This window comes from Danio aesculapii, chromosome 12 (assembly GCF_903798145.1).
Source record: "Danio aesculapii chromosome 12, fDanAes4.1, whole genome shotgun sequence".
Taxonomy (NCBI): Eukaryota; Metazoa; Chordata; class Actinopteri; order Cypriniformes; family Danionidae; genus Danio; species Danio aesculapii.
The window spans coordinates 17,048,918-17,061,617 of NC_079446.1; the positions used below are offsets into that span (position 1 = coordinate 17,048,918).

At 37.2% G+C, this 12,700-nt stretch overlaps 1 protein-coding gene across 1 annotated transcript in view; it reads left to right on the plus strand.

Annotated features, from left to right (window-relative positions):
- Positions 1 to 12,700, plus strand: part of arhgap23b (Rho GTPase activating protein 23b) — an 89,449-nt gene that overhangs the window by 70,179 nt on the left and 6,570 nt on the right. The window contains 13 exon segments of the mRNA XM_056469982.1: positions 4,741 to 4,780; positions 4,852 to 4,989; positions 5,094 to 5,414; positions 5,645 to 5,706; positions 5,780 to 5,889; positions 6,016 to 6,128; positions 6,439 to 6,591; positions 6,662 to 6,740; positions 6,837 to 6,910; positions 6,984 to 7,073; positions 11,774 to 11,899; positions 12,090 to 12,128; positions 12,373 to 12,496. Of these exon segments, the coding sequence (XP_056325957.1) occupies positions 4,741 to 4,780; positions 4,852 to 4,989; positions 5,094 to 5,414; positions 5,645 to 5,706; positions 5,780 to 5,889; positions 6,016 to 6,128; positions 6,439 to 6,591; positions 6,662 to 6,740; positions 6,837 to 6,910; positions 6,984 to 7,073; positions 11,774 to 11,899; positions 12,090 to 12,128; positions 12,373 to 12,496 (1,469 nt within the window).

Sequence of the window (12,700 nt, forward strand, 5' to 3'; positions counted from 1 at the left end):
AACGAAGCATCCTTGAGATGTTGTCCGACAGGAGTTCAGCTCCAACTCAACTGGGGTGCAGCCCGTCAGCACACATACGGACAATTTAGCTTACCAAAGTCTCCTATAGCGCATGTGTTTGGACTGTGGAGGAAACCCACGCAAACACACAAACTTCACACAGAAATGCCAACTGAACCAGCCAAGGCTCGAACCAGTGACCTTCTTGCTGTCAGGCAACAATGCTACCCACCTTACCACTAATGAATTATTGTGCTCTAATACAAGGCCTTTCAGTTTCATTGTCTAAACCCTGTAGATGTGTAATACTTTTTATGTTAAAAGTATTTATATAATATTATAGTAATATTATATATTATAGGAATAGTAATCAGTTATTCACAGTATGCTGTTACTGTTCATCTGTTTTTTAGATCGTATTCAGCTTTAAACATGCAAAAACAAATGTGTGGTTATGCTTAGTAATTTTGAAAATTGAGTTTAATAAGTGTGAGTTTATGAGTTTAATATTTCTTCTAATAAATATCTAATGTTTTTCTACATTAACATTGATTCATTGTCATTTCCACCACACACTCATTTCCGTTACCACACACATTTTTTTAAAATATTTAAAAAGTTCTCATCACACATTAAAAGTGTATTCACAATGTATGAGTTCATGCTCTATTTAATATACAAATTCAGTTTATTTATTTTCTAATAAGCTCTTAACCAAATTAATATAAAATTTTAGAGTGTGGCAGGTGTACAATTCAGCATTTGGTCCTAAGGGACTAATTTATTTCACTGACAAATGTATAATTATTGTATGTATTGTGGAAAGATTTGGTTAAACTAGATACGAAAATTATCTTAGACAATGTTTGACTGCCAAAATTTATTGAGATGCGGTGGAAATTTGTTCAGTTCACAATGGAAAAAATGTTAAATATTAACAGTTTCTCTTGTCTAAGTTTGTCCTCTTACAGATCTTAAAACTAGACAAATTGTTTAAACTTATGAGGTTATCTTACGTTAATTATGAACAAGTTCTTTTTACTCAACTTCACAAGGCTAAAAGTGCCCGTAGATGAAGAATTGCCCAGCCATCTATAACTTTTTGACTGCTTATGCCCATTTACAGCAAGGTTACGGACTCCAGCTTCAAGTTCTCCTGTAACAATTAACATCTCAACTAACTTATATATTGTTACATATTTTCATGAATTTTTTTTTGGCCAACTTGAATAGGGTTGGGTACTGAAACCCGGTGCCATTATAGCACCGGTAATTTTGTAACCGGTATGTACTGGACCAAATCAGCATGTGAATTTCAGTGCCTAATTTCGGTGCCACTGGTGCTGCGACAAGGGCGTAAGAAGCATCAAGGGGTGCATCGAAGGCACACCAAAGAGCTTAGAATGACCAAGAGGCGACACTTAATAGAACGTTCCATTGCAACAGCAGTGCCCAACAACAGCCTTGTGATTTCGCCATTTTGGAGTGAAAGCGATCGGCCGTCCTTTGGATCTTATTGCTTTTTATTTATTTATTTAAAAAGTGCATTAAAGCTGAGATACAACCTGAAAGACGACAATACAACACTTACTATCACAATCATCAGCACTTTTAATAGATTATTTTACAGACTTATAATATGCTGTTGTTCTATAGACCAATTACCATGTTTGTAAACATTCAGGATGCGCGCCGGGAGGTGGCAGAAAGAAACCGAGAGCGCTAGCATTTACAGCAAGGGAACGACATCCGATGCGGTATAGAGTTTGTTGTTGTCTTAGAAACAAGATACATTGATAACACATTATATATATTATTTACATAATACTTTCAGCATATTATAACAGCTTGTCACCCAGTGATAAGCACAGTGATTTGGCAAAATTAACGTTAAAGTGAGTGGCGTTCATCTGACAGGTCCATTTGCGATAACACCCTCCCAATGGATATTGGATAAGACGAAATGACCAAGCATCCAGCCCCAAATATACAATCTCATTGAAGCTCCAAGTGATTTTACAAGAGAGAAGTTAAAGATCTACAAGTCTTTGGATGCCAACAATGTTGTTCTGTGTGGTCATGTGCAAGAACTAATGTTCAAAGAGTACCAGATTCAGGTTCTGCCTAGCCAAAGACAAGGAAAAAAGACGGAGCTGTACAAGGCCTGGATAATTAATCACCAACACACAAAACGACTGCATTCTGACAGAGAACTGCAACTGTACGGCAGGGTATGTGAACTTACACATAGAGGTAAAGTTGGTTTTATACTCGCACATTCTGACTTTCTCCTTAATATAAATACATAAAAGTATTTTTTGCAAACTCTAAATAGTGAAATCATATTAGCAGCCAATGACTATCAAAGTACAACATTGTTTACAGTCAAATAAACAGTGTTAATGTTGTTTTCAAGTCACACTTGCAGGTTATTTCAGACCAAATATTCAAAGTGCCGTGGTAAACAATATAGGGAGTGTGTCACAAGTTGTGACTGAATGATTGTGTGAATATAAAGCCAAGTTTACCTTTATAACTTACACTTTCACATTTCATTCTTAGCATTCAGTGTCCGCAGTTTAATTAACCATATTTAACTGTTTTTGCTGAAATTATGTCTGCAATCAAAAATGAGTAATGTGTATGATTCAGCATAGCGTGAACTTACCTGATGTAACATGAGAACTGCAAAGTCCAGCATTTTTAATTAGGTCGTCACTTCATTCAGCTCCTTTTTAGCCAAAGACATTTGCAGTTGGCACTAAAGCTGTGTGGTGTACGGTAAAAGTTAAGTTTTCTATTTTTGGACGAATTAGGCATCCTACCGCACAACACAACATTTTTACTATTGCAGCCTGTCTTTTTTTGCAACCGGGGACCCGCGTGACATAGGTTGGTAATTGGTCTATTGGAATTTTCATACCAAAATGGCCGCCACGCCATCTAGTGGCTGTTTCCCCAAATCGCTTTAGAGTGTCGCCTCTTGGTGATTCTTTGCTCTTTGGGCACACATAGGTACCCATTGTCACACCATCTCTAAACATTTAATTTTAAACAACTTTGAGGAATACAGACAGGCAATGTCAGGCATTTGTTCTTGTTGCTTAGTGAACGGATGCACGCAGTACAGAGCATTTGGTGAGTAAGAGCGACTCTCAGATCAACACACATGATCGGGTTTATCAAATTTGCTTAAACTAAGCGTTCTAAAGTGTATTTTACAAACAAAAATTCTGACAAAGCAACGTGAAGCAGATGCTTTACAAAAGTTGCATGTAAGGGTGAAACATGTCAAACTTAATGACACATTTGAAGGCAAAACTTAAAGGCAGAGGAATGCACTGTCTCTAAAAGCTTGCGACATCATCTGGCACTTTCAATGAGCACGTACATGGACACCAATGCTCTGATTTTAATATGATTAAGACAATACTCCGATTAAGAGTGTAGACTACCATGTAAACAGTGTTTTTTGATTACCTTAAAGGACCACAGACACCTGCGTCGCGAATGCGGAGGTTTTTTTATTTCTATTCAATGTGCAGTTTCAAATTCCATTAAAAGAGCACTCTTCCAACAGTCATTACTCATCAGGAGCATGAATGAAATGTTCCTTAATGAAAGTAAAACTGCAGTTAAAGTTGAAAAATTAAACACCTGAAATTGCATGAAACATGGATAGCGTGGTAACGCACTGACGATCTATGTACTGTAACATGTAAGATTTGATCATGAAAGGAACATTCAAAAAGCAATGTAAACACCTTGATTATTGTCTTATTCAGATTAAGGCAAATCATTAGATCACTGATAACCATGTAAACAGTCAAGCCCCAACCCTATAAAAAAGGAGTTTAGTATTTTGATGACAGCCTTTCCACAGGTTTGTAGTAAGCTAATGTAATTTCATAATGCAAATCTTAAACTCATGCTTACCAACAAATGATCAAAGGAAATATATTAATGTAATTCAATATATAAAATATGAATTCATGTTTACTTTAAACTTTAATTATATTGTTCTATTAAAATAATTTTTTTTAAAGATTTTGTCAAATAAATGATTTTTCTAGAGTCATCCACCATAATTTTGTGGCTCAAAGGTATAGGTTCAGGCAGCGTTTTGTCACCGGTACCGTTTTAAAAGTATCAATTTAGCATCGGTATAGAAATAACCCCAAACGATACCCAACCCTGATCTCATGAGAAAAAGTAAGTATTTTACGTTTTGTCAGTTTAGTGGCTGATTCATACGAATTTGTACGAGTTTAGTCGTACGAAAATGTACGATTTTAAAAAGGAGGCGTGGCACTCAACCCCACCGCTAAACCCAATCGTCATTGGGTGATGAGCAAATCGTATTAAATTGTACTAATTGGATCGTACGAACTTATACGAATTAGCCACTAAATCAAAAAGTTATGAATTGCCGTGAGATTGTGTTGGTATTGTTACATCTATACCCAGACATTTCACATCACTGGTCTTTGAAACAACCATGTCTCTTCTCTTTAGAAGGTTAATCAGATTCTCAACATTATGACATTAATTCATAGTGCGCAGTATTTATGCTCTCATTCTCACTTTATTAGAAATGCAGATGACTATTTTAAGTTTTGTAGCGTTAACACAGTTTTGATTCAGTTAGGAGTAAATTAGCTTTAATTTACTTGTATATAATTAGTTTTCCACCCAACCTTAAAAGAGGTTTTAAATTGTATTCTTTGTTTTGTTTTACAGGAAACTGCCAAAAAGAGTTAAAAGCTTTTTTACAGATGATGTGAGTATCTAGCCCTCAATTACAGCAATTCTTCACCCATTAAGGGTTTGTCTGGTAACATTTTTTTTCAGTCGCTAGAGAGTATTAAAGTGGCAGAAGACGCACACTCTAAACGTCACTCCACTTCTGAACTGGGAAACATCACTCTTACAGACATCAGAAAAGAAGGCTGGCTGCATTATAAACAGATTCTCAATGAGAAGCGGAAGGTTTGACATTTGCTCATTAATCTGTTTAACTACACGTTTAATTACATTAGGTATTACATTTAAAAGTACTTTTATGTACTATCATGTTTCTGTATCATCTCCAGAAAGTGGGCAGTGGTATATGGCAGTGGAAAAGAGTATTTTCTGTGCTGCACACTAGTTTACTGTACCTCTACAAGGATAAGCGTGAGGCAGTGCGTCATGCAACTAGGGCAAGAAGTCATGGCATTGGGCAAGAGGAGGATATTCAAACAATCAGCATTCAAGGCTGCTTGATTGACATTGCATACAGTGAGACAAAGCGTAAACACACTTTTCGGCTGATGACTCAGGACTTCTGTGAGTACCTTCTGCAGGCAGAGGACAGAGATGACATGCTGATGTGGATTAGAGTCATCAGAGAGAAAAGCAAGACCGAAAATGAGGTTTGTTAAATGCATGAATGAATAAATGAACCAGGCCCCAAGGTGCCAAAATAATGACATTTAAAAAAAATTTTTTTACTGAAATTTGAATTATAAAATTTTAAAATACACTTTTTTTGTGTGTGTTAAATTTGAGAATGTAGCTGCTTAAAATGCAAATGTAAAGATGCAGTATAATTGGATATAATGGAAATTAACTTATCTTTGTGCAACACTTGACACCCTTACAGGAACTGTGCTTCTCCAGACAGGTTCTCATCAGTAAAAAGCTGAATGACTACAGGAAACAGAGGTGATTTCTCTTGCTAATTTAATGGTACTTCTAAAACAGAATGTAAGGTAGTCTTACCTCTTTCATTTTGCAGTCCAACAGGCAACAAGCCAGACACTTCTCCTAAGGTTCATCAAATAATGCCACCTTTCTTTCTCTCTAAAACTGAAAACACATCTGGTGTAAGCAGAGCCCCAGGGAAAGGTGAACTTTCTAAACACAACATCCAGGCTTAAATGCAAAAATAAATAAATGTTTTACTTTACCCACTTTCTGTTCAGCATGTAGATTTTCAGATACGAGTCTAATGTCTTTCTCCAACTCTAACAGATGAGAGTATTAGGGCTGCATGGGGTATTAACATCATGAAAAAGGGAAAGAAAATGAGTCCAAAAACCTTTGGGGTGAGGCTGGAGGACTGCTTGCCCGCTGTCAGTAATAAGGTCAGTTAGAATTGTGAATTTGTTCCAATTTTCATTAACTGCACTATAGGAAATGTCTTCAGGGCTTCACGTTTTTTTGTAAAGCATTTTTCTAAACCAACTTTGTGGTACATTTGGCTATATTTCTCATGTGGGTACCCAATACTGCTCCCTTGTCCCCTTTTCTGCCTAATCTTCTACATTTTATGCCTCGTAATAAAGCAAATGAGATGTAATAATTAAAGACAATTGGGAACTGAAGTGGCTTCGAGATTATTAAAAAAACAATCATCACAATATACAGTATATTGTTATGTGTTTGTTTTTGTAGTTTGTTCCACAGATTGTAGAGAGTTGTTGTAGTCTGGTGGAAGAGATGGGTTTGGAATATACTGGCATATACAGAGTGCCGGGGAACAATGTCATGGTGTCTTCTCTTCAGGAACAGCTCAACAAAGGCATGGATATAGACACTGCTGAGGAGGTGAGGTGAGAGAGTAGAAAGACAGGAAATCTGGAGGGATCAGAACAGTATTAAAACTCTTTGTTTACAGAGATGGAAAGACCCGAATGTCATCAGCAGTCTCCTGAAGTCCTTCTTCAGAAAGCTTCCAGAACCTCTTTTTACAGATGGTATGTACAGCTCAGCCTTCTTTTAAACTCATTTAAATAAAGAGTCTGCTTTGTATCAGAATTTAAACAAAGCTCACTGCTGCCCTCTCCCTATAGATAAATATAATGACTTCATTGATGCAAACCGTTTAGAGGATACAGGGGATCGCTTGAAGACCATGAGGAAACTTGTATGTACCATCATGCACTTAATACAGTTACTTTAAAAATTGTAGTCATGTCATTAGCTATGTTGTCTTTTAGATACGTGGCCTGCCGGATCACAACTACCACACACTGAAGTTTCTTATCGGTCATCTGAAAACAGTTGCAGATCATTCAGAGAAGAATAAGGTTTGTACTATACTAGACATACTTCTACAATCAGTATAAAAAATAAACCCTAACAATAATAAGTGTTAATGAGTAAATAAATGAGTGTTCCTTTAACTGCATGCACATTAGCTAATTTGACATTATTTACACTTACAAGACAACACTGTTAAAAAAACTGTTTGTGCTGCCTTCAAATTTTAAGTTTACTTCACTTAAATAATGAAGTTGTCTTAACTCAGGTTAAGGTTGACAGAACTTGACAATACAAGAGTAACAGACGTGGTCGAAGTTTAGGTAACTTGAATAGACAAGTTGTTTTAATTGACAATGATGTTGATAGGACTTTATAATTCAAGTGTAACGGATATGGTTTAAGTTTAGTGAACTTAAATATTAAAGTTGTCTCTCATTCATGCACACTATGGCAAATTTTTATTTATTCAATGCACTTATACTGCATGTCTCTGTGGGAACACAGGCAGAACATGCAAACTCCACACAGAAATGCCAGCTGGCCTAGTCAGGACTTGAACCAGTGACCCTCTTGCTGTGAGAGGACAGTGCTAATATAGCAGAGGCCAGCTAGTGAAGTGCCGTGCAGTAAACCTCACTCCTCTGACCTCTAAAGGTGCTCTAGCGACAGATGCTAGAGGCCATGGTCTTTAGCCTCCTTGTTAAAGCAACCGACTCCCATGCGGAAAGTTGCCAGTTAAATACCAGCTCAGAGCGGGTTGTGTGCAGTAGGACCGGTGGGTTACATGTGGGGGTTCGTTCGGGATGGGAGTGAGGTTTAGGGAGGTGGGTATAGCAGAGGCCAGCTAGTGAAGTGCTGTGCAGGTAAACCTTACTCCTTTTTGAGACCTGAAGATTAATAAATACAACTGTGTGGTTGTGCAATATGTCTTTTTGTGCTGGTACTGTGCTTGTTTTAAAGTCTGCTTTGGACAACTGATTCACAAACACATTTAGATTCTTCACATTTATGCCTTGGTCAGTTCTCTGGCATTTTTATTAGGGTTTTTTACATTTATTAACATAAATTAAATTACATTACAAATAACATTAATTTAAATTAAATTAAATTACAATAGTGTATGTAACACTTACTAATCAAATGATTTTACAAATATATATCTGTGCAATGATGGACTCAGTAGTGTCATTAGAAAGTGAAATTAATGTATTTAACCTGGATTTAATTGTAAAAGTAACACTGAGACTGCAAGCCCAATAATAAGTCTTAAAGGTGCAGTATGTAAGTTTGACACCCAGTGGTTGAACTAGGTATTGCACTCCTGGATCAAAACAAACTAAAGCGCGGGTTGCCAGCTTGAGGACAGAAGCGAGTGATTTAAACCGTGTTATAAATAAAAGCAACAGCACCCGATAGAAGGAATATTTTCCACATTAAAATGAGTTTTTGTCCTAACCAACACCTCAAATTGATATATTAGAAATATTCTATTTTTCACAGCTGAACAACAGAAAACTATGACAATGATCACCTCAGGTAAACTTAATGTGCTTTATTCAGTGTTAAATGCTAACAACGTGAGTTTGAATGCTATGTTACATGACTTTTATTGCCATATACTGAAAGCAGCAGCAGATAGTTCACCTCAGATCTTAAAAATTAAATAAACCGTTTGAAATTGAACTTTAGAACTAAACACATATGAGAAATTCAGCATTTACATTTAATATTGTTAAAGAGGATTAATATGTATTAAATAGATTATAAACCTTACCATGTCGTGATTGAGTGCATATTCTGTGCTTCTGAATGGCTGTATTTAAATTTCTGTCATGTTTCGTCTGGTGCAAACTGCCAAATTGCTCATCTGCGTATCTCGTCACGAAGCGTATTGTTAGGACACGCGGTAGCAATGTAGCTGCTCACCTAATGTTAACATTGGTAATATTTATATCATTTGCTAATTAATAACCTCATGTGGAACTGAATCTGTCTCATTTCGGGGCTGTTACTGTCCACTGGAGGTCGCATTTCGGCCACGAACGCATGCTTTTAGAGCCTTTCTGAATGAGTGAAACACGCGGTTTTCCACCAAGTCAACCCGGGATACTGAAATATAATTGGGTAAACTGGCATTGGACAGGTTAATAAAACATAAACAAAGACTGCGTTCCGGCATGGTAAATACAAGACGGAAGTAAATGATGTCATTTTGAAAAGGGTCGCTGCGTTACTGAGGCGCCAGCTAGTGGCTTTTACTGAAATAGCAACAAAGATTCGTCTATGCTCTTTGACAGGAGCATTAAAAGACAAAAAACCTGACATGGTTTGAAAAACATCTGAACAAAATCTTAATCATAGTGTAAGCACAATAATTGTTTCCATCCATTAGAAAATAACACTCATAAAACGTTTATTGGCCACTTTTCTTTGCCTTGTGTGAATTTTCTGTCATAGCTATACCTTATTATTATATTTTACTGACCCCAAGGTTTAAACGGTAGTTGAAAGTCCTGTTTTTTTTCATCATTTTCTGAATAAATCTTTAAAAAATACTTACATTTCCACAATTTATTGCATTACTTTCAAGTGATTTTGTGTATTTTGTCTAATGGGGTAGTTAACATAATTGAGAAAAGTTACTCATAATTTAATCAAATAGTTCTAAACTTTTATGAATGTCTTTCTTCTGTTAAAAAATACAAAATAAGGTAGGCTAGGCTATTCTGAAGAGTGTTGAAAACCAGCAGCCATAGTAAGACCAAAAAGAAAGTCATTGGCTGCTGCTTTCCAAGTTTTTAAAGAGCCCATATTATACATGAAATAGGGTCATATTTTGGTTTTAAGGGTCTCCAACAACAGTCTAATATGCATGCAAGGTCAAAAAACACTTTCACGGTCTTATAATCTGCATTTATTTTTACCTAATTATCCCAGCGACTCCCATATGAATCGTTCAGCGATTCATTTGTTCCCAAACCCCTCCTCAGCGTGAAGCTAATCTGCGCTGAATGGACCGATGACAGCCTGCTGCGATTGGTCGACACTGACAAGGCTTCAGCGTGAGACAGAGTGAAATGGCCAGCTGCTAATCAACAATATAAAAGTAGTCACAGTACATACATGCTTCATAGTGGATTTTGGCTGCCAGTGGGTGAATGTAAATACAGACGATGGACTAGAAAATACTGACGACTAACTATTTTATTGAGCAAAAAGTCCAAGAACTGGCGAGGAGATCTCCTAGCCCGTCACAGTATACCTGCTTTTTTCTCTCACACAAACACATACACACACGCACACACAGGGCCTGCGCGTCCATAGAGAATAGAGAGGGCGGCGTCGGCGAAACCTCCCTCACCACCGGCGTCCTCAGAATACCCCCGCCCCTGGTCTTCAATTTCAACCGCGACACCCCCCCCCCGGTCCTTACTTTACTAACGGGTCCCTTTCGTTTTCACTATCGGGTTGAGGGCGACACACACAAACACACTACCCTCCTCAGAGGAGACACACACAAACACACTACCCTCCTCAGAGGAGACACACACACACATTACACTTCTCCCCGAGGACACGACATACACGCCTGGAGCGCCAGTTCAGCTTGCTGGGTGCAATTTAGACACCTCGCCTCGAATCTGAGCTGAACTATTTTGAAACTTGACCGTTGTATGTGTGTGGGAACAGCTGACGATCCGTAAACAAAGCGGCACGCGTCGCGTTTTCAACATGGCTTTACACGCGATATGAGAATATATAGAGTTAACCTGATACAGTACACGCGGTTACAAGTAACTAAACACAACTAAATACATAATTTGCAAGCTAGAGTAAACGAGGCTATAATTTTAATCGCACATACTTACACTTGTGAAATGGAGGAAGAAACTGATTCATGATGCACTGATCCATGTTCTGACAGGCTTTACTGATCCTTCCTTTAACAAACGGCCGATGAAGTCTTCTTTGTAAGCATGTAGTTTCCAGAAGCACTCCAACTGCTCAAGGCTGGGCTATATTGCTGAGGTTTCATCTTTGGGTGGACTGTCAATAATATCCATGTGCACAGCGTGACTTCATTCGACCGGTGTCTGTGTGTGTGTGTGTGTGTGTGTGTGTGTGTGTGTGTGTGTGTGTGTGCGTGTGTGCGTGTGTGCGTGTGTGTGTGTGTGTGTGTGTGTGTGGCTTTTTTTCTGTTAGTGGGCGGGGCCGCAGTTTTCAAATCTCCCGGGTTTGCGCGCACAACTACTTGTGTTTCGTAGCCGCGTCATCACAAACACCTAATGACTCTTTATCAAGACGACTCGTTTGAAGCCCTATGAGTTGACTATTTTATAGATGAATCAATAGTTTTAAACACTGTACACTTACAGATTTAATCCTTTGCTGGATATTTCACTTCACTTAGAGCTGTGTTACACACTACATGGAAGGGCATTTTCAAAAACCCATAATATGGGCTCTTTATTATATGTTCCTTTGTGTTAAACAGAAGAAACTTTAAAAAAAATGGAACAAGTGGAGGCCTAAATAAGTATACATTTTTTATTAATGTTTAACAATTATATGTTTGGGGAAGGTGAGCTATCCCTGTAATTGTGTTCTTTGGTTTAAATGACATATGTAACAATTTTGAAATAAAATGGCTTATTTTGCTAATGCTTATTTCAGTGCATATTTTATGTATACGAAGCACATGTAGGAGTACTTTCTGATATAAATAACTCTCATTTCTATCTAGATGGAGCCTAGAAATCTGGCCCTGGTGTTCGGCCCAACACTGGTGCGGACCTCAGAAGACAACATGATCGAGATGGTCACTCACATGCCAGACCGCTACAAAATTACAGAGACTCTTATCTTACATGTATGTTGTATTATATAGCTTTTCTTCTCTGTCTCCAAAAGAGGAAGGACATTCAATCACTTTTTTAGATAAATGAGATAAATCAGAATTCTTTTTCTATTAACATTAATCCTTTAAATTTTGTTGATGGAACTGAATCTTGCAAATTAACACAAGCAAATATATCCTAAGTGTTCTTTCTTTTTTGCAGCATACATGGTTCTTCAGTGATGATCTGGATGGGGATAAGGTACAGAACCTATTTTCTTATGTATTTATTTAAAATCATTTATTAAATAGGATTTTATCTTTTAGATGTCCCCAACCAGAGATTTTGTTTACTCTCTCATAATCATTCTAATCAGTTAACATTATGGATCCAGCAAAAGCAAAAGATACAATCTTACTTTCATTCCGTTCAGTCATTCTATATCTGGACACTAAAAAGTAGACACTGCAAAATCCTTCAAAATTAAAAAAAAAAAAAAAAAAAGAAAACATTGATGTTTCTCTTGTAGATACCTGAGGGACAGAAGCAGAATGACATACAGCCAGTTCTTAATATTGACCACCTCCTGTCTAACATTGGCAGAGTGGTGCCGCTGGAAGACTTCTGAGGTTAGTGATGCTGTCATGAGCTGGGCCCAATTGAACATACAGTTTGCTTTTAGAAACAGTTTGAAATGTGTAAAGCTTGTTTGTAATTCAAATTTCTTTGGTAAATCCTTTTTCTCAATCTGTATTCTTTTTATCTGACTAAGATATGGTGACACTGTAATCTCTATTTACTTTTCCTTTCATAAGCATTTATGTTAATCTCTT